This window comes from Drosophila biarmipes, chromosome 2R (assembly GCF_025231255.1).
Source record: "Drosophila biarmipes strain raj3 chromosome 2R, RU_DBia_V1.1, whole genome shotgun sequence".
NCBI lineage: Eukaryota > Metazoa > Arthropoda > Insecta > Diptera > Drosophilidae > Drosophila > Drosophila biarmipes.
The window spans coordinates 4,044,677-4,071,525 of record NC_066615.1 but is presented as its reverse complement, the minus strand read 5'-3'; the positions used below and the strand labels follow the sequence as shown (position 1 = coordinate 4,071,525).

Sequence of the window (26,849 nt, the reverse complement as noted above, 5' to 3'; positions counted from 1 at the left end):
CGGTGGTACTTCCAACAGCAATAAAAGTATAATTATTCAATTAATATTCTACCCTCTGAAACAGTTTCAGAATTTTCTTCTTCTACCAGTTTGGTTAATCAAAAGCGGACTGGAGTGATTCGCTATCGAAAATGTCCAATGACTTGCGCCGTCTAGAGTGCTGTCAGTGTCACTCCCGCACAGCATTTAAAGTGCACCGATAAGCGAAATGAAGGGCAGACTTGAACTTAAATTGCAACACGCTTATCACTTTAAGTTGAAAGGAGCAGGCGCCGAGGCCCCAATAAAAACGCAAATTTCGCATAAAACGCCTCTAGCCAAGTTTAACACAAGTGGCTACGACGCTTTCACTCCACGGGCAGACTGATATGCACACAGCTCCACATAAAGACAGCGGCAGACGCATGGGGACAACTTAATGGCCAAGTTCAAGTGCAGCAGACGACATAACGCCATGTCCTTTGGTTCACTGCGGGGTGTTTTGTTTTCGTGGCAAGTCATTGGAAACTCATTTGCATACACAGTGCCGGCTTGCACCAACCGACCACCACTTTCTCCTCCTCCTTCCTCGCCAAGTGGGCGCGGCTTGCTTTTTGGGTAAGGAATTTGCAGTAAGCACTGCAATTATTGCGCTTCATTGAGTGAGAAAGGCGTAGTGATGGGGGATAAAAAGGAGCTGGGACCATAATTACGAAGTCTGCCGCTTTTATCTAGTCCTGCAATCAGGCAGTAATCACGTACCGCCAGTTGAATGACGGCCAGCGAGCGTGCATAATAGTTTGGGGGGAAAAATATTAGGTTGATACTACTATCTGCACACTTACATGTAGGATTTTTTCATACTAATAGCAGGGCTTAAATGTTTATTCATTTTTAATCAGGTGGTACAGGACTGAAATGCATAACCCTTGATAATATTCATGCTGTTTCAAACAATAAATATTTTCTTATAAATGGTTGTCATATTTTCTCTGCGCATTCCGATGACACCATCATCGATACATGAACGTGGGCTGATGGGCGCCGCCAATAGAACTTTAATATCCGCAGCGCTCTTGCCTGTGACACTTGTCACTGATAAAAACAGGAGTGGCGCGCAGGGGAAAAACTTTCTAGACAAAAGGAAAATATGGAAACGATGATGGAAAGGATCTGCGGAAAAGTTGCCTCGTGTCTCGCTGTTTGAGTTGCACTTCCGGTGCAAATGTATATACACAGATACGGATACTCAGCTTGTATCTTTGCGCACTGTCGGTTTGGGGGACAAACTTCTTTGTTTGTTTTATTGACAAACAGACAACGGACGGAGCGACAGAGCCGCAACAAAGTTGCAAAGTCAATGGCACAGCCTGGACGAAAATCGGAATATGCATCCAATATGCACCCATCTACATCCACCCACCCGAGTGATTTGTGTAACATGTGGGTGGCGCTGGCATGGATTGGAATCCACATCTCACTGGCCATTGGCACTCCACAACACACTCCCTGGCAGTTTTATGTGCGTTCTGTGTCGCTTTTTGCCGCCTTGCGGTTGGCATGTCTGGCGGGGATCGGGGTAGTGTGACTGGGGACCGGGACTCGGAATGATGAGCGGGATCGGGGATTAGCCGGGTCTGACAGTTGGTCATCGCGGTGGCACAGCATAATAATTCGGTCATAATTGCGATGCAGCTAACAAGTTTTGCGCCCAAACTCGACTTTGTGCACAGAAAAAATACTTATTTACTTGATATAAAAAGCTCTCTTATAAAAAGCGAGCGATTAAACAAAATCTAAACCAGGAGTTATAGCACACATATTTTGTCTACGTTTCAAGATAAGCTTTTCTATCAAAACGATATACTATCATAACAAATATATGCTACTCTCCATTAAATTCCTGTATGAAATAATGTTAAAACTGAATTCCGAAATAATGCTCAGTGCACGGATAACCGCAGCCGTAACTTATGCAACTTGCAGGCAGCTGGTTTTTCGGTTTTTAAATAATTGAATAGCACAGAATGCAGCAAAGTTCAGGGTTCAAACTTTTCCCAGCCGGCCAGAGACAAACTGTGTAAAAAGTTCGTTGATTGCTCTTGACGTTAATTGAAATCTGGCCACGCCAGGCCAACTAATTGGGACTGGCCAAGGTGTTGCGATGCTGTGGCCATCTCCATTGCATTGCTTGGCCTCCTCACCCCAGCAAACGGGCCATAATTAAATTTGTAGTTCGGATTTCCTCTGACCTACCAAGTTTTTGCGACGTTTCGTTGTTTTCTGCGACTTGTTTAAAGGAAAGTGCAAAAGCATCATAAACAATCTGTGGAGCGCACATATCGCGCAGACAATTTGTCTGCCATGAAATATAAAACTGGGTCAGACGAAATGGCGGCGCCGCCGAAAGATTGCCGCAGACAGCGTCTTGGTGGTCGCCAATCCTCATCCTCCAATCCCACCCCATTCACCCATTCCATTCGAGAATTGTGACGCATCTTCCCTCGACTGTTGCCGCGAGGTAAGGCGAGAAGTCGGCGATGTGGGTCAAAAGTCATGGAGCGCCAGTTTGGCCCATCAATTTTAACAACTGTGCGAGAATCACGGTTGATATTTCTGTATTTTTAGGGGAACTGCTTTCCGCTTTCCGCAATGTTGCACCAAATCAACTATAATTAGCTGCTTCAGGAACCTAGTTCTTCAAAGGCCTTACTTTGTCAAGCGGATGCCGCCTAAAGGGATATGCTCTTCGCGCTTCTGACAGTTGGGATCACCCGGTTGCAGATCAAAGGGAAACTGCTGGAAATCGAAATTGGATGGGACTCGGCGTGTCCGACGTTTTCTCTGCATTATGAATAATGCAACTGGACGGAGCGGTCGCATATCAATTAATGGAAAAGCGAATTGCGACGCCAGCTACTTGGCACTCACCCACTTTCCCGGCTAGGCACTGAAAACTCGTTATCCATCAATATCGCTGATAGCCACAAACGGTGAATGGAAGATTGAAACTCGGAGACTAAAACAAAGTGCACCTGCAACGCTGAAGACCAGCCGGCGGCACTCCGACTCCAATGATTCGATGTGCGGCAGTGGGTTCACTTTTACTGCCCCGGACTCACCTGTTTGAGCTTGGCAAAGGTCCCAGTCCTCACTGCTGATGTCAGGTACCTTTTCGAGGAGACCCGGGCAATGCACCACTCATCAATCCAGGCAGTCGAAAGGGCGAGTCAGGCTGCAGGAATGCCTACTTGCCCTGGTGAATTGTCGCCAAGACTTGTAAGCAAGTGCAGGGGAAAAAATCATGCATGCCATTTCAAGAAAGTATATTTAATAGCTGGTTTGGAAGCAACGCAAAAGAAGTTGTAAATGTCTTAAATGGGTCTATTAATTATTATATAACATCAAGATAAGCAGATGATAGATTTTACTATTTATGTAAGATATTTAGTTGCCAAACATGACTCTAAAAAAATCGGTAGCTAAAAAACATTAATAAAAAAACATTAAAAAACAATGAGAAAAGGACTTGGGACCTTTCATTTAAAACTTGAAGGCCCAAAAGTGTATTTTTCCGTGCAGCAGCTGCTCTCTACGAAATCCTTGTAAATTACTTTAATTATTTAGGCATTTTTACCGCATATTCATGTGACAAACCGGCCAATTTCCAACGACAAAGGCAGGTGAACTGGAATAATTCACACCTGCAGCCGGCCTACGTGCAATTATTGACGTTAAGTTTTGTAATAAAATGTAAGCCCAGCCCGGCGGCCTAAAATTAATTAGGCTTTTAATATTTATGCTTTTTATGTTTTGCATTTGGTGGCGACAGGTCGCCAAGGACGCGAGTGACGGGGACCTGAAGACTTTGTCCCAGGACCCGCCTTCGTGTGTGCGGGCAATTAATAAGCCAGAAATGCGACCGTTAATTCAAGGAGTCCGACGCGCTGTCCTGCGAAAGGGTGCAAGATAAGTATCTACTATAAATATTCCTACTATATGTCGGCGGCAAGCACAGACGACATTAAACCGTGTCCGAGAAGTCCGTCTGTTCCACTCCCATTCCAACTCCCGAAGTGAATGTCGGTGGCAGGTTTTATTGAAGGAGCCGCAGCCTTTCAACCGATTCCGCTTTCCATGTCGTTGGGTCCGCAGGCATTGCTTCATTCATAGGTCCATGGTGTTCCTAAGCTGTATCAAACTTGACAGCAAGAATGGGGTCTTTCACTTGCTTCTGAGGCAACCCAAATCCTGGGGCTAGATGATAAATTTATCTCATCGCTCACAACACTAGCTTACAACATAATATTATGAAACTGCCCCAGGAAAGATGATGATAGTTCCTGGCAGAGTGCAACCCCTAGACCACAAAAAAAGTCAAAAATATTTATTTCCTATAGTGTTTGCATATGTTTTAGTTTACAACTATAATGTCCCATTAATTTTGTCGATAAAATGAGTTGGCTTCAAGGAGTATAATTGATACAACTAAGCAATCTTTGAAAATATTAAATTGTAGAACAATTTAGAGTTCGTAAGACGCCTCTTGGTATCCCAAAAGTATTATCGATTGTCGATTCGAGCGACATTAGAAACATAAGATTAACCGCACTGCCCATGGGAATAACATCACCTTCTGTTCATCCTTCTTGGGGCATTTTGGCTGTAAACCAGTGTAATTTAACCCACTAACTTTAGATGATCCTAGGATGGTTGCACTTTTGTATTTTTTGGACATTGTTTCTAGTCAGTGGAGCGGTATAATAAGCTGTCATAGGAGGAAGCTTTTAACAGGCGTTAGTCGCCATGAGCCTTGTTGTCGCTTTCTGACCTGCAGCACCTTTGTGTCGGTCAGCTCTTTCAATGCTCTTACCGCATTCGTTAGCCTGCCGTTGCCAAATAGGATATACAGATATGCAAACTATTGGGCGGCGTTTTTGAAGTGTCAATGGTAATTTAGGATAAATATGTTAAGTAAAAATCACTGAGGGTGTATTTATTACTTCGAATGTACACGCATTTTTCGTGACAATAGTTGATATCAGAACTTGTATCTGTTGGTGGTGCGATCGTCACGACCCCGTTAAGAGGTTTTTTGCATTATAGATTTAAGCGGATGTTATGTTATGATTGACCACTCTGTGGGTTACGGAAACTCTAGAAGATAAAGCATGCCAAAGTTATTCTTTAGAGAGTCCAACTAACTCTCCCAAACTTTTAATAAAGTATTGTCAGAGTCGAGTGTCATAATCTTAGGTGTCTCGACCATCAAATACCCTTTCCTCAGCTAAAGGGAGCGCAAAGGAGATGGCGATTATAATTTGTGATCAGAACTTCATAAAGGTTGGTTAGATTCATGAAATCTTTAAAAATGTGGGCAACATTCAGATTTTGGAGTTTAGAAAGTCTGGAGCTCCCGATTTTTTGGGTGGTTATAGAATCTTGGCTAGTGATCCTGATCGGGAGTATATAGGTTGTAGGGTGGGAAGCGCTTTCTTCCTCCTGTTATGTAAAATAGGGTCCGGTGAATAGAAAACACTCAAGCCTCAAAAGTACGTTTTTGAGCCGAATTGGTCTGCTACTTTCACTCGCCTTGTGTCGGTTACCGACACACGACAATCGCTGCAGTCGACGTTGAAGCAATGAAATTAGCGAACCGCAAACAAGACTTCAAATTACCCGCCATCCCGAATCAGATATTCGCACCAGGCTGTCAGATCTCTGCGGGAGCGGGGAGACGGTGCTAAAAATATGTATACGAGCTATGGATCGTATCGATTGCAATCGACAGCCGTTCACAGCGGATCGGATCAGCCAGTAAGTCAGGAGAGAAAAGAAAGAGCTGGGCTGGGAGACTTCAAAAGGCAGGGAGCAAGATCAACTGCACCGAGGCCAACATCCGCATCTGCGTCTCCTTCGCCGCATGGCACACTTCCAACTGTGGCGCATAATTAAAGTGCAACATAAATAAACATAAACGTACATAGAGCTGTGATAAATTGGCCAGCGTCGCAGCGGAAATGTGCGTTAATCCAATTAAATGGGCCATTTGCAGGCTGAATCGCAAATGCTGTTCATTAAAATGGCCAATACTTGGCTTCAAATACGGTTCGAACGGCGCAGCTGCAGTCTTGGCAAGGACTCTTGTTCGGTCGGGTCGAGGGTCAGCTCCGGATTTGGGACAATGTCCTGCCACCAACTTATCGTCTAGTTCTGCCTCTGTTTCTGGCTGTCTGGCAGTCTGTTTGTTTGGCCGCCACTCCGGTCCTTTGTTTGGGTTGTTTGGCCCTCAGGCGGTTTTCTTGTCACAGTGGCTACGGCGGCTTGTTCGGATACAGAGGAGAAAATCAGGTCTCATCCTTGAAGTTCAGAAAAGAATATGTTTAACATTTTCACAGACGTTATTTAGCAGCTGTGCTTCAGTTGGAATGAAAATAGAAGGCTGTACTATATCCTTTGGAAACGTAATTTGTTTTTCTGTCTGCATCATGTAAACACCCATTAAGCAGCGATTCGAACAAATCAAAGTCAGCAGCAGACAGAAGTGGGACCGCCGCGCCACATCTTTGCCCCCGGTGCGAGTGGCACGTGCCGGGCGGATGATAACACGGGCACAGGCCGAGTCCTTGCAAATAAACTGCAGCGTAATGGGGCCCATTGTACAGTGCAAACGCTGTTTAGACAGACGCCAGCCACCCTGGAAAATGTCTTTGGTACTTCTTGGGGGGCGGGAAGGGCCGAACGCGACCCCTCTGAAAAGTTTAACTTGTTCAATTTGCATGAGTCGCGGACCCAAGTATAAGCGATTCGGGCCCGAAAACTTTGCCCGTAAAGCAGCTACTGGCAGAGACGGAACACATGGTCAGGGGGAGTAATGAGCACGCGTCCCTTTGTCACTATCACGACACATATTCCATGTCCAAGTCCTTGGCTGCTAAGCCGCCACCAAAGCAAACGGACACGTGCGCCAAAGGGCAGGGAGGTAGTGGAGAAATATTTGCAGGGTTCCGAAGGTCCCGAAAGTCTGTTTGAAAATATTGAGTTTTGAAATTATTTCTCAAAAAGGTACTTTCTGTGTGGAATCGTGGTATTTATTCATCCCAAAAATCCCTATCCCCCTGGATATGTCTTTACGTACGCCACTGTTGAGAACGCTGCTTTGACTGGTGAGGTGATGTTCCTCCTCGGGGTGGAGAACGGCAGCTGATGGATTGTTTACACGAAGCCGAGTCCTTTGAAAACGCATTCTAATGGCCGGCTTCCAGATTTTGCAGGGCTTCTTGGGCTGACCTTGGCTGCAACCCTGGCCAAGCCCGGAAATTTGCATACTACGCATTCGTTCCGAAGATGGCAACCCTCCTGCGGTGACAATTAATTTCGTACAGCTCATTAGGCGAGAAACTTTCGACGAGGGTGGCCCAATATTATGGATTTTAGACCTGTCATTTCAGGGCTCCCATTCCTGTCTACAGAAGTTAATATCTCGGGTCCCTTCTGTTTTGGTATATTCAATTAGCGAGGTGGTAAGGTCAATAAGGCTATTTCAAGCTGGCATGGCTGTACTTCAACGAAAATACAACTCTGGGGGTGACAAGAGGGAAAAACAGAACTGAAAACTTAATAGTTCATGAAAAATATGGAAAAAGTTGTCCAGAAACCCATTAAGGCGGAGAGCCCCAGCGAAGAGGAGTTCTTGGAGGAGGACCCGGTCGAATTGGAGGTGGAAAAGCCTGAGCACAGCGGCAGTTCTAATGGGGAGAGCGACGAGGAAGGTCAGCAGGATCAAAAGAAAGTGGACTCCATCATCGCGGAGATGGACGAGCAAAAGGACAAGGAGCAGGAGGCGGCAGGTGGGCAGCATAAGGAAAGCGAGGAGGACTTGCGCAGGATGAATGGTGAGTGCCCTGCCGAGGTGATAGCTCCATAATTATCAACAAACTCTTCCAGAGCTGAGCCTTCTCTCGCCGGCTGCCATGGCAGCCCACATCCAGCGCCTGGAGAAGGAGCTCTACGAGCTGAGTCAACGCGAGGCCAGGGAACTCAACCGGAGCAAGCACCTGCGCATCTTCGGCAACTCCCGGCGACGCTCCAACAAGTAAACAAGTGGCAAATCTGCTTACACTGTGATGACTTTGATGGTATCAAATAAAGGGTCGTCAACGAAAGTGACTCCATCTTAATTCCGTTTCCAGTGGCGAGCACACATAGCTCCACATGGCCCAAGTGGCCAGATGGGCACGGGCGGAGGCAAAGCCCCATGAAAGCCGCTTACAGAGCTTAATTTCTGAAAATGGACATGCCACCGACATTCGCCCACGACTTTGGCTCCACCTAAAGCTAAGTACAGTGGTGCTCCTCCAACTGGAATAGGTTAAAGCTATATTTTTTCTACTAACCGAGTTCGGGTTCTATTCATAACTATTTCTAGACACTTTTACTAAAAGCGTAAAAAATTAGTTCTTCAAATAACTACGAAACCTAAGGGTGGTTCATGGGTAAGTGGTCCCGATGAGTTCGTGCTCTGGCGGTTCCCCTGTACCTACTAGGAAGTGCACATCGCATATGGCGGTGGGGACAGTGCGTCTGGGATTGGGCATTAATCGTGCATTAGAGTCTAGAGTTCGGATGGCCGGAGCTGTGGCATCCGCTCCGATGGGCTTCCTGTGCGCTTAGTGGCCTCTCCCGCCGGTCTTCCTGCCTCGGAGTTCGGACGGGGGATTGTGTGGGGTAACTCGACTCAAGGCAAATAGTAGCCAGTTTATCACATGGATTTGTGCTAATTTTTCCATTTCCTCGCTCGCCTGGGGAGTTGCGAACCCGATCCGAATCGGAGTTGGGAGCTCGCCGGCTCTCGAGTTTCCAGAGTTCCTAAGTTGATTAAATGGAACGCGATTTGATTCGATTTTCAATTATACGAGTGCCGAAACACCGAGTGCCTTAAATCCATTATGCTAAACAAATACATCTCCTGTTTTTCCAGTTCCACTGCGTGTCAGTTATCAATGCCGAGGAAAAAGGGAAAGCCATGGAGATCTGGAGGAGTTGGGCAAAGCTTTTTGATGCCCGTCCAAACAACTTCCTGGCACATCCTCTTGGCTGTCTGGCTGCCTGGCTGCCTGGCTGCCTGGCTGCCGGTCTGTCTGTCGGATGATGGCGATGCAGTCAGTCCTCCTGTCCCAAAAAAGTGTTGTTGTTGCTGTCGCTTTTGGTGGTTGCGGGTGCAAATGCTTATCGGCTTCAAAGAGATTCCCCGGCTGCCCGTCCGTCAGTTTGGGCGATTTGGGGTTTGTCACAACACGGCATTACCCAGACTCCAGCGAAAACGACATTTGAATGCAACATGTGTCCGGGATTCGGGCCATGTTAATTTCCACCCCCAGGTCCTGAGGGTGGAAGTCCTCCCCGACTAATAGAATATGCTCATTATGGGATTCCGGGCTGAGTGGGTTTCAGTGTTCCGCGCATAACTCAAACTAAATTATTATAAATGAATTCATAATCTTCTCCACATCATAGCTACTTTCCGGGACGAAGGGGTGGTTTCCAGGCCTCACTTCTCCCCCAAAAAATGAAAAACATTCAAGCCCGAGCGAAAGGATTCGCCACTTATTGAAGTGCCTGCACTGATTGAATTTACTGCGCAGTTAACGCGGGGCATGAGGGCCAACTCCCCTTTGAAAACTATATAATGGCTTGGTGTTTGCGAGGCATTTGAACGATTCACTTTTAAAAATCATTTGTTAGGTACAACCAATGTTGGTTTCGTTCACAGCCGTTTATGGAAGATAATCCCTCGAACGTTAAATAAAAATTGCAAATTCAAATGATTTTTTTATAAAAAGCAATAATTTAATTTCCATTTAGCCAATGTCAAAGGGAATCCCGATAAAAAGGTACATTGTATGTATACGTAGTCACATTTGTATAGTTCAATGATACCTGTTTGGCGTGTGCTGTCTATGTAGATAGTTAAAATAAAAATCTAAAATGTCTCTGTGCCTTTAGCAACTTAACGATGTCCATATTATCTAAATAACATTTAGCTTTGAGAAACTATTTCTTATAGTTCCGTAGCACACATTAGTGTAGGGATAGTTGTGGGAAAGACACCTGTCTGGAATGCATTTAATTAGCCAAACGAACGGTGGCGCATGTATCTAATTATGCTTAAGTGCCAGCGACTGCACGCATTGTATGCTAATTTATGCAAATCGCGGCACAAATCATATCAACTCCTCTTGCACTTAATTGCACCCTTTCCGCTGCCATGTTGTGGAAAAATAGCATTAAATTAGCCGAGTGGAGCATAAATTTCACACCGAAAATACAGAGAAAAATTGCACTCCCAGGGCAATCCACTTGGCTGAAGCCATTGTCTCCGCTTTTCCAGGGAGTGGCGGACAGACACAAAGAAATCCCGGGCCGAGTTCGCTAAACTCGACGGCAGCATCTGCCAAGCAACAGCAACAAGGCAGCCGAATGGCTATATCCTAGAAACCAGACAAAGAACAAGCGGACCCTGGCCTCTGCATCCTTTCTGAACTGTGTTTATCAAACCGAAGTCGTGTTTATGCCGGGACGCGGCTCCAAGTCCACCTGATCCAACGGCTTCGGTCCTATTCAAATATTCCGGAGACTGCTCACTCGGGCGCAGTTTGGGCCCCATCCACATGACTTGGGGAAATGGGAATCTCCGCTGCGCAGGTTAAAAAACTCATTAGGAAAATCCTTGGGCGACGGAAATTAAATAAAATCCTATTAGGCGCTCTATTTGCTGCCGTGCCAGTGGGAGGAAATGGGGAAAGTGCGGTCTGGAAACTCCACACTTAATTTATGTGCACGCATTCGTTCCCGCCACGACATTTCAGCACAGAACGAAATCTAATTATGATAGATAGCTGCTCCCGACCAGAATGCCGCTCGGCTTTCGCCCCTCCTTTTTTTGGAAAACACACTCGCGTGCAGGTGCATTTTGTCACTTGGCCGGCTGACAACCGCAGATCTGCCTTAATAAAGATGGAAAAATAGGGAGTTTTGGAGGGCCGGCTCTTGGGAGGGGCGTCACGTCTATATCCCCTAACACATTGCTGATCAAAAGAATTCGAAAGCGCTTTGATTTCACAGCTCTCCTTAGAATATTCGCGTTTCCCATTTCCGCATGCTTCGCTCCTTCCACTTGTGGATTCGGATATATTAAAAATACCCGCTTAAGAAAAACGTACAATTCTCATTATATAGCTTTTTAAGGAAAAACTAACAAACAAAATTATTAATAATAAATAAAACTACATTAAAACGTTCAACAATTTCCTACGAACTACTTTCCCATTACATTAAATGTAATAACGAAGACGAACAAGTAACACCTTTGACGAAACTGATATGCTGATGTTTATATGTCTGCCCTGCGAAAGCAAACAAACCCTCCACAGGATGAGCGGTCAAATGAAATTTTCGACAATTTGGCAAATGTTAACTTTGCTAATTTGCATAAACCGCAGCCGCCACAACAGAAATACAACAAACGAAAGCCGCCAGGACAACCCCAAGAAGGGCAACGCAAATTATAGCAAACTGCTGGCGAGTGCAACATTTTCGGGGGCTTTCCAGGGGCAGGGTGCTGTCGGCCAGACCAGACGACGACCAACTGACTGAGTCCTGTGGATCCTGGCGGCTCACTTTCACTGAACGACTGACTCGACTCGACTCGCCCGTAATCCCCGGCGAAGGCTGCCAGACACGTGCTCTCGACCCGGCAATTTGCGTGTCTGGGTGTTCGAAGACTGCAATGGTGTGTGTCAGCGTGTGGGTGGGAGGGCGTTGCAAGAAGGACGATCCAAGGAGACGCCACAATCAGTGAAAAAAAAAGTTATCAAGTTACCACCAAGTAATTAAAAAGGCATTCTCAAGAAACATGTATAATTCTACAGAAACTGCCTTTAAAGTAATGCAGAAACAAAGACTGTGCTTAGGACATCCTTACAATGGTCTTTTCTTTATTATAAGTTACTTTAGAAATAATAAAAGGATAATATATGTTTTTAAGGTTTCTTCATTTTGAATTTTTGGGTTTCATTCATTCTTTGGTATGCTTTTGGAACTTGTTTTTTCGAAGTGCAGAGTGCGCAAATGTAAATGCACTGTTGGCACTCCCCGCGTTTCCTTTTCGAGCGGAAGTCTATGCGATAATGATGGATTGTGTACAACAATGCAAGGGTCCTGCCTCAGCCACCCACCCCTTTTCACCCAACCTCTTTTTTAGCCACGAATTGTGCGCATTGAGCGTGTCGCTATTGTGAGTTTTGAATAAGTTTTTGGCTAAATGATTTGATTACGTTTTGGGAGAAGAAAAATATAAGAAAAGAATCCGCCTTAAACTTGCCTCAAAGTCTCTGATTTTGCCTACGGATCTATTACTGCCTTTTCAAACTCCTTTTAAAATAATTATTACAACATTTTAGTATAGGCAGTTTTAGTATATGCGTACCATCTCTCAAAAAATAGTTTTTATATATATTAACAATATATTATTGTTACATTGAACGCTCACACTTAAATAAATTAACATTTTTCTAATATTAAAAAATGACTATTGGATTATTTAAGCATATTGATATTGGATTGAAAAAAAAGCGTTTCTTTACTGCGACAAATATTTAAAAGTTCATGAGAATCGTCAAAAAACGATTAAATAATTTAGGGCGATTAAATGTTAATTAAAAAAACCAATCTTAAATGTGGTAAAAAGGGAAGCGATATTTGGTTTTAATTTCTTATTTAAGTTTTATATGGTCTATTTAAAAATGTTTTGACACAATCAAAAAACTCAAAAGTATAGATAAATAAGTAAGTTTGCCACCTTAATGTTTACCGTATAAGTGCTGCTTATATTTTACACGTACGTATTTTTAAAAAATGAAATGATACTCAAGACTTTATAAAAATATTATTAAAGATTTTTAACACAGTTAACAAATTATAAATGTAAGTCCCTAATATAAATATCGTTCACAGGCACCATCTTCTGCCAAAAACGATAACAAAAATAAGTTTAAATACAAAATAATTAAATAGATATTGTATTTCTGTAATACCTAGAAAAAAATCATACATTAACCGCGACTTAAGAGTGCTGTTTTGTAAACAGGGAAGAGAGAATTCTCTTCGCCGTGAGTTAGCAGTGGCCGTTGTTGCCGGCTTGGCGGCGAAACTATAAACTGTTAGTAACAGTCAAGTAGCAGCGTTGCTGTATTCGAATTTTACTTCGCTTAGTTGATGAGATATCCTCTCTTCGCCGCGAGTTAGCAGCCGCCCTCTCTTTTTTCACCAGAAATGTTAAATTGTTTTGTTCCTAACATTTCTGTAAGCCAATCGCTTAAATATAACAATTGATCGTGCCATGTAAAGGAAAACAGATTTTTGGGAGGGGGAGTGGAAAAGCCTCCCATCGGACACGGATTTGCCCTGGATTTGTGGGATTTCAGGGCTCTGGCAAGTGTTGCTTGTAAATTTTACCTCACTACAAATACAAACTGAGGCAAAGTAAGACAAGGATTACGGCATTGCTCTGTTTTTAACAGTAAGTGTGGTTAGCAAGTACCTTAAACAAGAGTGTGTTTTTATCAAAAAAGTAGCAAAATTAAACGGCAGCAAAAACAGAACCATTTTTAGGGAAGGCTTAAAACCTCTTAATACCATTTTTAAATTCGTTTAACCAAAGTACAATGTATTTGCGGGCCTCCATTTGCCTTGGTAGGTTGTCTGAAGCAGAATGTAAACAAAACCATATTCGCCGGGCAGACCCCAAAAGGGGTTTCCCCGCAAGTGCGCTCAGTTAGCAGTCCAGTCGCAGCGTTCGAATTTCGCTCCGCTCGCTCGCTCAGTCGTTCACGAAACTTCGCCGCGCGCGGTTCACTCCAGTTTCCGGTCCGCGTTCGCCGAGTCTCAAGTCCGACTTCTCGCCGACATCGAGTGCTGCTGCCTCGAGTGCAGAGTGGGTGTGCAGTGTGTAGGAATACGAGCGTGTGTGCGTTCCGCTCATAATTTTGCGCGTTTGGTGCGTTGACAGCTGCAAGAGCGAGGAAGAGTGCAGAAAGTGCAGGCAGGCAAAGCAAAGGCCGACGCCAAACAAACAAACGAGGCAGAGGCCAACAGAAACAACCACACACCTGCTGCCAGCCGCCGCTTCTGTTTGTGCCCGTGTTTTTGGGTCCGGCATAGAAAAGCGAAATGGAGACGCCAAGGCGGCAGGATAGCGAATCGTGATTTTCCGGCGAAGTGGAGGAGCCCCAGAGGAGGAGCGAGGAAGAAGAGTGAGTTCCTATCGCCCAAGTTCAATGACTGCGGCCAGACCTAATGAGTCCCCCTCCGAACCACCCCAAGCCTGATAACAACAGGCGACAAAAACCCATTTACATATAATTATCTCGCACTGCCCCATCTCATCTTTTACGTCACGCAGTCAAACTTGAGGTCCCAAAACTCCCTAAAATGTGTTGTTTAGAAAGGGGTCGAGAACGATATCTATTGAAAGTGTATCTTTTCATAATCCTGATTGAACGTGGTGGTTCTGCTCGAAATTGCAAAACCAATACTCTGTTTATGTTTTTTGTTGGTTTCCCCAACAAAAAATTAATCAATTGCTAAAATAAACTGTTTCTAAGTGAGTGCTCTGCGATTTGTGTTTCATCGCTATGCTTGTAGAGGGCATGAACACATTATTTAAGTCAAAAATGTGGATTGGACTCAATTTCTGCTTTGCTTTCCGGAAAAACATTGTAGTTGGTATTTTTTACGACTTTCTAAACAACAATTTACCTGCTCAATTCAACAAATTAATTTGAACATTTAAGCAGTCGTTACTAAACGTAACTAAGCCCATATCACCATAGCTGTCTTTGTGGTACCGATTCGGCTTAGCGATGCCTGACTGTAGTTATCAGTGCTGTGTCACCCTCGCCCCCAATATGTTAATTTGAGCAGCTGTGGGCGCCTCCCGAAGATTTTGGTTGTGCTGCTTGCTCTGTCCCCGAAATGAACTTGTCAAATGCCCAATGATTGCCGTCAATTATCAGTGTCATCGAAGCTATCTGCGCCTGATAACCGGCGATAGCGATTGCGATTGGCGTGCCCGCTGTATACTATGCACTTCTTGCGGAAAGAAATAGCGTTGCTGATTTCGATTTCAATCCACTTCCACTCCGTAGACTTGCACAACCTTACGGGCGCGTATGCGTAATATTATTGCGCATACGCCACATGGCGCCCCATCGATAAGAGCTCCCTGGTTATTGTTTATTGAATTTCGGTTTGTCATTGATCCAATTAATAATCCCGATGGGAACGGAATCGAAGAATTGTGCATGGGAATGGTGGCTTGAATTGCCACCGACTTCGATTTCGCAACCCTAATGGCTCAATGAGTAATGGAGAGTGGAAAACAGCATACCCTCCCCCTGAAAAACGCGTTTCTGATAAGATTAGGGCCGCGTTTGTTCGATGAAAATTATTAATGAACTGCCCAGCCAGTCAGCGAAATGCTGATGGTTCACTGCACAAACGTTCGGCCGAAGCAGAAAGCAGAGGGGGAGAACTCTTCTCCAACCTTGGCATTATGCAACCTTAGCGCCGATTGCCATAAAGAGAACTTGGCACAAAAGTCAACACCGAAGACGTGGCTGTGACTGTAATTTCTAGCATTTTAATTACGACTGTTGCCACAGCAATCATAATGGGTTTGGGCTCCCCCACTTCAGCCCAGTCCCACATGAAAAGCCCAACTGGCGCAATTTTCACGCACGTGCTGCCGCCAAAACCGGAAGCAGAAAGGTGCGCCTGCGTCCGAAAAGGTGTGCGTGTTTTTGGAAAACATGGCTACACATGTACAATAATATTTGATTTGCATAATGAATGAAGACAGCCAGGCACAGGCCAGGGAGAACAGTTTCTGGGAAACTCGGTTTAAGCTCAAATTGAATTTAGCTCTAGCTGCAATTATTTGTGGTCAGCAAAGCACACAGAGCCTTCGCAAATAAATTTATAGGGTGAGAAGCCACAGTACGTCTTTTTTATTTTATTTGTGCTTCGGATGAAGTCACCAGGACAAGGCACACCAACATGAGAGGAGGAGCGTGAAAGAAACCGATACTGCACCAATAGAAAAGAAAATACTTTTAAATTGTCTATTTGCACGGAAGTATAAGCAAAAGATTTAAATGAAAGTCAGTTAATTGGAAACGATTGCGCTTTAAATGCATTCCGACTCTGAGGATAAAGGTTGGGAAAGAATTATTTGCTTGCATAATGAATATAAAAGAGAAACCAACCCGTCCACTGGACGATGCGAATATTAGGCACCACGAAAACCAAGCCCATTGTTCTGAAAACAAAGCTAAAAAAAATATAAAAATATACAAATTTAAATATCAAAGAATAAATTGGAAAAATGCGATGGCCAGGGTCATGGGAACTTTAGCTTTCACAGAAGCGGCAGGAAGGGATTAGGCCAAACTTAAATGTGTAGAAAAACATTTACTGAAAGAATGTTCCTGTCAACAGAACCACAGGAATTTTCCAAAAAATAGAGGTACTTACAAAAAGCGAGGGTGAGGTCAGAAAGCCTTCTCGTGTCGGGGGCAAATAAATAAAGCCGCTTCTGGGGTTGCTGCTCCACATAAGCTGGCATTTGCATACGCATGTGGCTGGAGGGTGGAGGAGGAGCAGCCGGTTGAGGCGATGGGGTACCCGTAGGTGGTGGCGCTATCCCAGTTGTATATCTTAACTACCTAACTTCTCTCCGGCTCTGGGCAGCCCAACTGTCTGCCTATTCCAGTTGACAACGCAAACACATCAGCCATAACCATATCTCATTTGGGCTCATATCATAAATTCCTTGGGGCAGAGCAGGGTGATGTGATGGAGCCGGAGATGGCGATATGGAGCGCTGCAAACTCCGTAGCCCCATAGTTGTTGACTCTTCGCAATTCCAGGGGGCCCAATCATGGCAAAGCATTTGCAGGCACGCACTAATTTTTTCTCCGCTCTCTGGCGCTGCTCAAAAGATTGGTTTGGGGCACGTTTAGCATTTTACGGTGATTCGCTTTATGTCGTTGCTCCGCATTTAAATTTAAGTTTTATATGAATTTCAAGCAGGGCAAGGTTGGTCTGACACCTTTTCCGATCCCATTTTACGGGCCACAATTGAAATCAACACTAGGCTGTCTCGCTCTGTCTGTATCTCCCCGCGCTCCCCATCTACACTCCGTAGTATCTCGCGCTTGTATCTAAGCCTTTGTTTGCCTCGAAGTTCGGTTGTTGTTAGCTAGCAACTTGCCGAACTGGTTCTGATTCAGAAATTCATAACCAAACGTCGGCCACATCCTACTTGGCAACACCTTCCCGAAGCCCCCTTGGCCTTTTGGTTTTTGGCAACAGAACTTTTGTCGCCTGCGACTCTTCAAACCGGTAACTGGCTTACTATTCCATACTACACAAAGCCGTCCGTTTTAGTCAATGATATGGAGCTAATGCCCCACGATGGTGTCATGTGTTTGCTTGCCTTGCGGTCGCTGCCTTCGGTTTCGGCCGTTTCCTGGGCCCTTAATTGGTTATTCCATTTCATTATTCAATTTGCTACTTAATGCAATTACTTTGTGTCCACCATTCACTCAATCTTCTGAGCCAGCTTATGTTGCTCCGATTCACGCTAATTACCCGGGCAAATATCGAGGCTTCCGCTGCCGAATTTTATGGCTGCCTCCTCCATTGCGCTCGGCTCTTATCTCCACTAATCTGGCCAGAATCCACGAATAAAATACGTACTCAAAGCCCCGAATGGCGGAATTCTTGCCTTGGCATAGTTTCTGCTGACTGCCGCAGTCTTTGGAGACGCAGAGCTCAAGATAAAGCCAGCTCGAGATTTACAACATCGGGGTCAGTGGGTGGTGGCGGTGGCTACCCACTAAGTCATATCATAAGAAAGCAGGAAGCGCGGAAACGTTTGCCTGGCATAAATGTGTTTACATTTCCACGACGGTTTACAATTGAGACTTTGGCCTAGAGGGGAACAATTTTCCACCAATTGGTTGGGCTCGCGGGTGAGATAGTGAACAAATATGCCAACAGTGCTTTGCGAAGCTATAAATCTGTGGGGAACAGCGGTGGGCTTCAGGCGCGATGGCGGGGTTCGATAAACCCATAAAAAAGAGGAGCAGCAAGTGCTCTTTATGAATGGGAGCACAACAAATGTCTAGAAAGGTAATTTTAGAAGTTGACAAAACACATAAAAATCTTTTATTTGTAAGGCCTGTTAGGAGGGTTAAATCAGCTCAGGAAAACAAAGCAACGAAGCAATCATTGTACGTTATTCCAATAAATGAAGGAATTAATACGAAAGACTAGTACGCCAAAGCATCTCAGTAATTAATCATAATTTTGCAAGCATTTCCATCAGCCACTGCAATCTAGTCCGAAGAAGATGGGCAAATACGGCATTTAATTGGATTCTACGGGTAGTTTTCAGCACACCCAAGAGCGCTCTGTACTACAACGGCGTTTCTCGTTGCGAACACACCTGGATTTCCCGCCCTTACACCTGTCATCGAGAGGATTTCCGTAGTTGTTTTGCACCTTCCCCGCCCGCTGGCACTTCAATAAAAGTTGAAATTGAGCTGAAGCCAGGAGGGAGGACCTCAGGTAGGGGCAGCAATTCCCCGATCGAAGTTTTATGGGTTAAATGTGAACTTTTATTGGCATTTATTATGGCCAGCACTTGAAGGGGCCCGAATAGTTTGCTGTCAGTTTGGCAGGGAATGCAAATTTGATTGCATTTCGCTCGATTAACCATCAAACTGGTGAAAAACAAACAAGTGGAGGGGTTCGCGTACATATTTACACAGCCATTTTTCCCTCTAATTGGACGCGCAACAAAACATAAAAATCTAGCTTCGTAAATGCTGACAACTTGAAGTCTCGCGAAAGTATCTGTGCATCTGCGGGATACACAGATACGATTTTATATTTGCCCACAAAACGGGAATATTTTTGGGTGGTCGCGGTCATGTACGCAGCCATAAAGCATATTTTTCGCAGATTTATGATTTGTTTATTTTGCGCTCTCATTTCTCGATATGTTTTTCGCGGCGCTGTGAGGTAGCCAACTTGGCGACACATTCGCTGTCAGCGAAATCAAAAGAGGGGACAGGGGCTGCTCTTGGTGTTCTCGTTTTATTTTCCATCCTTCGCTTATTGGCATAAATGGACTTCTGCGTGCCTGTGGCGAGTCGCCGAGTCTGCGGATCCGTCGGGCTTATGTTTAATTATAAATCCCGTTACTCAAGATACTTCACAGGCGGGCAGAGGGAGGAACAGGAGTTTTTGCGATGCAGCTGCTGCCCCGTTTATGGGCAGCCAGGCAACTCGAACCGAACTCAGCCGGCCGTACTCCCCCCCTGTCCATGCCAGCCACCACCCCCGCCGCATCCCGCCCTGCCACGACGCGCCCAAATTGCATTTGCATTCGAGTTATGTGCGCTAATTTCACGTTATGAAATTTTTATTTCGCACATTTGCTCGTAGCCGTTTTCTTGCCTCGTTTTTCATCTGCCAGTGTAGGAGATGCTGGCCCAGCTGAATTGGACGAAAGCGGTTTATACGTTCTTGCCAAAAAGACCTTTTATTTGCTCGTAGATAATAGTGGGACTTCTGAAAGTTTTTATCTAATTTGGAAGAAACAATTCGCACTTACTAAGAAGGTAGAAAATAAATGGCTTATCTTCCGCTGAAAGTAAACTAGAGAATAATACACCACAGAAGCCTCTTGAGCAAAATAACTTTCCCCAATTTGAACAGAAATCGCTTAGGTTCCTCCCAGTGCCTGCATTAAACGGCTGCCTGCCTTAGACCAGGTCAAATTAATTCTATTAAGAATTCATCTTCATTGCTTCAGCTTTGGGTCAACAAAGGCGATGTGGCGAATTCCTTAGGCAGTTGAGCGGGATTGTTCTCTAATCCCGAGATAGTGGCATGTGGGTGACACCTCCCTCCTGCCCGGAGTGCCCCCCGCTCGAAATGCGAGCAACTCTTTGTTGTTCAATCTGTGGGCGTTGAGTCTTAGATTTCACTTGCTGAAGAGTGCAAAGTAATCAGTAAACGAGGGCAGTGGAAGGGGAGGAGGGGCAGAAACTGCACCGGCAGCCACTTGCGGGCCTCGAGTGTTGGTAAAAGCGTTTTGTATCTGTCGGATACAATGGGCCATAAATCAGAAGAGTTCCACTTACCGGCGAGATTGCACTATTTTAGAGTTTGAGAAACTTTTGATATTTGGATGGCGGCCAGTGGATGTGGAGAATGGATTCGGATTCGGATCCAGAAGCACTGTTTTGCGGTGGTAATTGCACGCTCGCTGAGGCGTATCGTATGCGGCAGGTTTCCGTTGTTCATTCAGGGGAAAATGGGAAGCCCGGGAAGCGGGATGAGGGGAAAAGCGTAGAAAAGGGGGAACGACCCGAAATAGCGGCGCAGTCGAATGCGGAACATGAAGCATAACAAGGGCGGCACAGTAAAAAATGTGAGATGAGTACCTTGAATTATTCTTTGTTGGAAATCATATCAACTTGCTTGACTCTTTATTGCCATTATATGTCGTTGCAGTAATTTGGATGTCTTTGTATTATATTTACTATAATATTATATTTATCTTATCAAGTAATCATATTTTTACCCAATTACGGCCTCAAGAACATGTGAATGTGTACCTAGCAAATATTCGTACATTGCTTGCACCATAAATGTTCTCAACCTATCGAAATCGATATAAGGTACATGTGACTTGCCACAAAAGGAATAATAAAAGACAGAACCCGTGACCTAATCGGGTAGTATTTTTCTCTGTGTGGCGACAGGAACCGGGGGAAATGTGCACGGGCACTACGTGTTGCAATCTCCAATAGATACAGTACACAGTACGCCGCTCAGTGTCGGATACAGATACAAATGCCGCGTGCGTGTGAAGCTCCAAGCTGGTGCGTTTTGCTTTTTCACGCTCTCGCTGGCAAGTAGCTAGGAAAAACGGAGGAAAACACTGAAAAACATCAGAAAAGAAGCATGTTCTTTGTCATGCATGGCTACATGTATCTGTATCTGTGTTTGTATCTGCAGCTTCATCTGTTGCCGCCTCTGTACCCGAAGTGTGTATGTGAGCCAAGTGCAGGGCCGACTCTGTAACCGAATACGCCATTAGCACCGAATGGGCCCAAAAGCACGGAGGGGCACAGGGCCATAATTACATCTGCATCCGTTCTGGCCGAAAAGGATGGGGGTCACACACAGATTGAGGCCATGATTGATGTTCCCCGTTCTGTTCTGGCGGAGATCGCACGGCCGCCTTATCAGTGGGTATCCACCCGAAATGCCAGACATTCCCACTCCCATTCCCATTGTGCTCCGCCAGCAAGCTCTGCTTTTCTGCAAACTCCGCTCGCTTCCATCAAATTACAGACCATAAATCTTCACTTCTGCGGGCAGGTTCACTAAATGCCTTCACACAGTAACAGTTGTTCTCGGCCAAATGGTTTAAGGAAGTTTTTCACGGCACTAATTGCAAATCTGGTTGGGCCCGTAACATCATTAAAGTTGGTCAGCACAAAACCTATTCATTTGCTAAGAAGTATTAATTGTTACAGGTATACAGGTATACTATGATTTGAAATATGAGAAATGGTATTCCACAGTCGTTCAATACCTGTTAGGTTGAACACGAGCGACAAATCGCTAAGGGAGACTAGTAGATATTAAAAGTATTTTGGTATTTAGAATAAAATGGTTCAAGGCTTTAGTGAAATACGAAAAGTAAATCATATTTTAACCCTTTGAGTTACGACATTCCCTCTCTCACTTTTACTATTGATTCTAAACTCAAATAGAGAAATAGTTTGTACATTTGATCCGACGACGAACGTGACCCTGTCATTGAGAATTATTCTGCAAAATGCGTTATGCAAGGACTAATTGTGCATTACTCGGGTGGCACATCACACATTAGTGAAATAATTCAGATATTACGACATTTCTGCTGATGCTGTAACCCCTCGTAAGCCGGACCCTCAAATCCGATTCGACGCGACTTGTTGGAAGCAAATGTTTCGAATTTGTCACTCGACACGTCAATTGTATAAGTCGCCTATGCGGCCCTCCCGAAGTGCAGCCCTCTTCTCGTTTTGAAGCTTGTTGATACGCATGAACGAAAAATAAATTTGAAAATAATGTGTGAATTTCTCCTCTCCTCGTTTCAGCTCCCCGGAGAAAGAAAAGCAGCACCCAACGAGACTGTCACCGTGGAGCGCAGTGAATGAAAATATTTTGGTGCATTGAAAGTGCTTGTGCGTTGGGAAATGCTCGATCGCGATCGCAGCTGAGGATTATTGATTCCGTCGAATTACGAATTACGAATTTCGAACTACGGGTTGCACAATCCACAATCCGTCCGCATAAGACTGGAAACAAATCCCCGGCAAACAGTTGCAGCTGCCTACTTTGGCTAATTGATTTTCACTTCGGTTTCTGTTTTCCCATTTGTTTGTCAGCTGGTTTGCTGCTTTGTTCGTCCGCCTCTTGCAATGAGGCGTCCGAAGGCTGCCAATCACAACAAAAATAACACCAAAAACAACTCGCCAAATGAACAAAAACAAGCAGAAAAACACCAAGTACATGAAGTGAAGCGGCGCGACAACTGCGTTTGCGCTTTTTTGCTGTTTTTTTAATTAATTTTAAGTGTCGCGTAGTCGGTTGCCCTTTTCGCCGGGTTGAGAAGATAGCGTTGGAGCGGTGGCACCCTCCGGAAATCGGCAATTTAATTTACAATACAACATTAGTACGGACGTAAAAGCGGATAAAGGCGAGCAGCGAAAGGAGAACCGAAAATGTTCGCCGGAATAAGGAAGCGCCTGGCACGCAAGTAAGTCACCCACGAATTCCTACACACTGAGAAACCGCCTTGAAATGAAATAGAACTAAGCTAGTTAGAACAGAAAAAGTTTCACAAGTTTTTAGGTTGCATATTCAAGGAAATATTTTAAAAACATCGATTCTACAATCGTCTCTAAAATACTTTAGGAAAGTAACGCGAATTCTTTAGGTTCAGATTGGTTTTTTTTTATCAACTTTTGCGTACATCTTTTGTTGGTTTCACTCCCTATTGCTAGTATGTTACTTATGTCAAAGTGTTCTTTTTGGTAGTAAGTATAAGCTTACTGAACAGAAAAACAAAGCTAAAGAACGTGCCATATATATTTTGTATTAAGAATGACTGAAATTAATGGTACTAAACACAAATTAGAGACTCCCGAGCAACGTTAAATGATTGCTCTGCAAATATAATCCCTGGGTATTGCCCAAAATTCCTCTCTGTGTACACCACCCCCTTTTGCCCCGCGGCGGCTATTATGTCCAGCAGCTTTTATGTGTTTCCTTCTACTTTATCAAAGTCCTCATCGTCCTCCTTCGACTACTTCCTTCGCCATGCCCCAATTCCTTCGTTAATGACTTTCGCGATAGAGGTCATTGGTCGAGGGACGAAGTCGCGGGGGCGGGACCTTTTCAATTTGCAAAATCGCTGACAAAAATTGGAGAGTAGCAACGCACCAGAAAGAAGGAACGCTGCAGTGGCAGAACTTTCTTTTGTATAATTAATTTCTGGGACTTGCGATACACTCCCTCCCGTTTTCCGAAGGCCATGATTTTGCGACTTATCGGGCGAGAAGTCATCAGTCATCGTCATCATTATTATGATGATTTTTTTTAGTTAAATGAGCCAATTAGTTTAAAATCTTTATTATTAGCCGATTGCTGATGGCTGGCATCTTGGACCGGTTTCGTTTGCCATAAGCGACAATTGAATTATGCTCCAATGCGATTCGAATTTCGAGTTTGCCTCGCGGGCCATTACCTCTCCGCAAATTATCAGTCGGAGCAATCAAAAAGCCATCTGCCAAATGATTTTCGTGGGAAAAGCAACCGCGATGAGAAAACAATTGAAAGTTTCCGCCAAACTATCGGGGTTTTTGCATAGATAAAGGAAAACCAATCAACAAAATTGCCAAAGTTTGCTGGGAGAAAGGGTAATTTATCTTCGAACCTGGATGGCTTGGCGAAACATTAGGAACAGAGTGAAAAAAATCTAAGGCAACCGTTTTGAGCCTATTGCCCTAAATTACTAAACAGACGAGGCTATAGGTCGTTGATTTCATATAGTCTATAAAGATTAAAACTAAATTAGTCCCAGGAAATCCGCGAGGTTATTGCTTGACTACCCAAATAACCTTGAGCTAGCGAATATTTGAACCCTGATATGGATATATTTTCTATAAGAGCAGCTAATGTAGAGCAGCTAAATATGGTCCCTCCGAGAACATCTCCCATCACTGGTGGCCTTTATTTACAAGTCATGATGTGCTAATTATTACAGAAAAGTGCAGTCGAATGCCTTTTAGCACTTACCGGTGACACGCCCCCGAGGGCGCACGATGATGATAACTAATGCCCCAAACACATCAGGCACCCATGAAGCCAGGTGCTAAAAACACCTGTGCAAATAGAAACCCAAAAGCCCAAAGCACCTTGTAGGTGGAACTCTCGCATTTACATTCCAAGTATATGTGTGTGTGGCAAGAGGAAGGGGTGTATTTTCGGTGCTCGGGTCGAGACCTTTAAGATCTCTGTGTTCCGGGCCCACACACAAACTGTTCGCTTAGGAAAGCCTGTGAGGCGCTCCCTCCTTCCACTCTCCTCTTCCCAACATGGCAATCAAGCGCGACTAAAGCTAAAAATAATTACACAAAAGACATAACACACTTTATTAAGCACTAAACATTTGATGTGCTGGGATGTGGGCTCCGAAAGTCTGACGAAGCCAAGTGCAGCTTGCATGAAGAACCCTCGGAGAAATAAAAAAACCATTTGAAATCGCTTTCAGGAATAATGATCCGATTTAAGACGGTTTATTTTGGAAGCTCCGACAACAGGTATTATGTTATTCTGGAATGGAATAGTACGTACATACTTGAGATATGATTAGGTTCTTGACTTCGTGATGGTTATTTAGTCATTTTGAACAAGGAAATTACAGGTATTCCGAAGTGTAATATTTCGTAATATTAATGTGATGTAATGTAACGTAATGTACTTCACTTTCCGTAGCTTCATAGTTTTAAACTTCTGAATCCTTTTTGACATTATTTATTTTCAGTGTAAGCTAAAGATACGAGTGTGATGAATTCTCACGAATGTAAAAACTAAAGTCATTGCGATGTATGCCTATGTGCGCCTGAGAGCCGGGAATCATTACTGATTCTTGAGACTCACAGGCACTGCCCCCTAATTATGATTGATACGGGAAGAGGAACATGCATTCGACCCGCAACAGAGACGCCAGCAACAAGAACGACGGCATATCCGCCGGCAGTTCTTCATTCGTTCTCAATTTCAAACCAATTTCGCCCTGTTCCCATTGTTTTCCGCCTCTTGCAGCTATATCAGATGTATCTTTTCATCTCGACGCTGCGCATGTGCCTGGCTTTTATGGGTTAAAGGAAATGTGGTGCAACAAAGCGTGAGGCAGTGGGACTTACAGTTATGTAGGCTATAGACTGCCCCTCCGTTTCCCAGCTTAGATTACACACAGAAGAAAACGAATAAAATGAAAATTAAACCAAGGCGAACCTCAGGGCTGCTATTCGGCAATTAGCGGAAATCCAAGCTCAAACTTTTCGTAATGATAAAACAACTTACCCAGGGGTTTGTTCAGCTGTTACCGAATTCATATGGTCTGCGGTTGGGGGCTTAGTTTGTTTTGCCAAGTGAGGAGAGGACAAGTTGATCGACTGATAGACCGCACAACCCGAGCCTTTGGGTTCCAACCCCGTGGTCATAAGTGCGCCATTAGCCCTGGCAAACGCATCCCAGAACTCCACATGGCCGAAAAATCCATCCTTCTCCTTCCCAAAAGAAAAACACCCACCGAAGAGGCAAAAGCACTCATTGCACACACAAAAGAAAATGCCATTTTGTGCATTTCAAGTGCGTCTGCCTCCACTATCTGGCATCTCTATTTCTCACTGGAAGGCTGGGGAATTATGCTTTTGTATCTGAGCCCCGGGTCTGATTCTGATGGGCGTCCCGCACTTCGTGTGCCACAGAAACTGAAGTGTCAATTCCATCATAAGCCAAAGTGGCGCACATATCGCATAACGCATCTCATCTCGAAAAGGGGCCACGGATGACGACCGGGACGGTCCGAGAATGAAAAATTATTGAACAATTTCACAATGTCGAAATCGAAATGAGAAAAGAAAGCAGGAAAATTTCATGTCCAAGCTCACGTGGAAACTGGGATGCTCTTACTTTATTGATAGGTGCCTTGATAGTTGTTCTGTGGAACCGCTGAATTTTAGAGGGATGTTAACTACCGATTCTAAGTTTACCTTTTCCCAAAACTAAGCAGTCCGCTTTAAATTCGAAATGGCCGCTTTCACGTTGGCACTTGCTATAATCATGTGGCTATCAATTCACATTATGCTAAATAAGGTTTCCCCTACAGCGATTGCAGGTTTATTTATAGGAATTACTTACGCTTTGGGCTTGACTATATCTAATTTGCGTGGCAACACGTTTTGCGACATAAGCTTGCTTATTTCCTACTATCGACTGCCACCTTGGCATCTATATTTACCATAAATCAAATCATAATAGCCCCGCTAAACGTTCGAATCGCGAATCAGACTTTGAAGTATTAGTTTAATCTTCCTCCGATACCTGGGAGTGTTGCATCTGCACATAGCACAATCTATAACGTTGATCATAACGATCACTGCTCGGGA

General features: G+C 44.4%; 3 protein-coding genes across 6 annotated transcripts in view; 2 read left to right on the top strand and 1 right to left on the bottom strand.

Annotated features, from left to right (window-relative positions):
* Positions 1-6,818: 6,818 nt before the first annotated feature.
* On the bottom strand, positions 6,819-7,369 carry LOC127011071 (uncharacterized). Its single transcript, XM_050888207.1, has 2 exons — positions 7,118-7,369; positions 6,819-7,003 (listed from the first exon to the last, which is right to left on the bottom strand). The coding sequence occupies exons 1-2, from the start codon at positions 7,367-7,369 to the stop codon at positions 6,914-6,916; spliced, it is 342 nt and encodes a 113-aa protein (XP_050744164.1). The 3' UTR covers positions 6,819-6,913.
* Positions 7,370-7,494: 125 nt separating this feature from the next.
* Positions 7,495-8,133, top strand: LOC108029447 (uncharacterized). Its single transcript, XM_017101698.3, has 2 exons — positions 7,495-7,874; positions 7,927-8,133. Exons 1-2 carry the CDS (start codon positions 7,607-7,609, stop codon positions 8,076-8,078), a joined length of 420 nt encoding a protein of 139 aa, XP_016957187.1. The 5' UTR covers positions 7,495-7,606; the 3' UTR covers positions 8,079-8,133.
* A 5,736-nt stretch (positions 8,134-13,869) lies between these two features.
* LOC108029610 (uncharacterized) overlaps positions 13,870-26,849 on the top strand; it is a 36,651-nt gene continuing 23,671 nt past the window's right edge. For all 4 annotated transcript variants that reach the window (XM_050888198.1, XM_017101991.3, XM_050888197.1 and 1 more), the window contains exons 1-2: positions 13,870-14,291; positions 22,269-22,930. In XM_050888198.1, the coding sequence (XP_050744155.1) occupies positions 22,896-22,930 (35 nt within the window). In that variant the 5' untranslated portion in view covers positions 13,870-14,291; positions 22,269-22,895. The remainder of the gene's footprint in view (positions 14,292-22,268; positions 22,931-26,849) is intronic.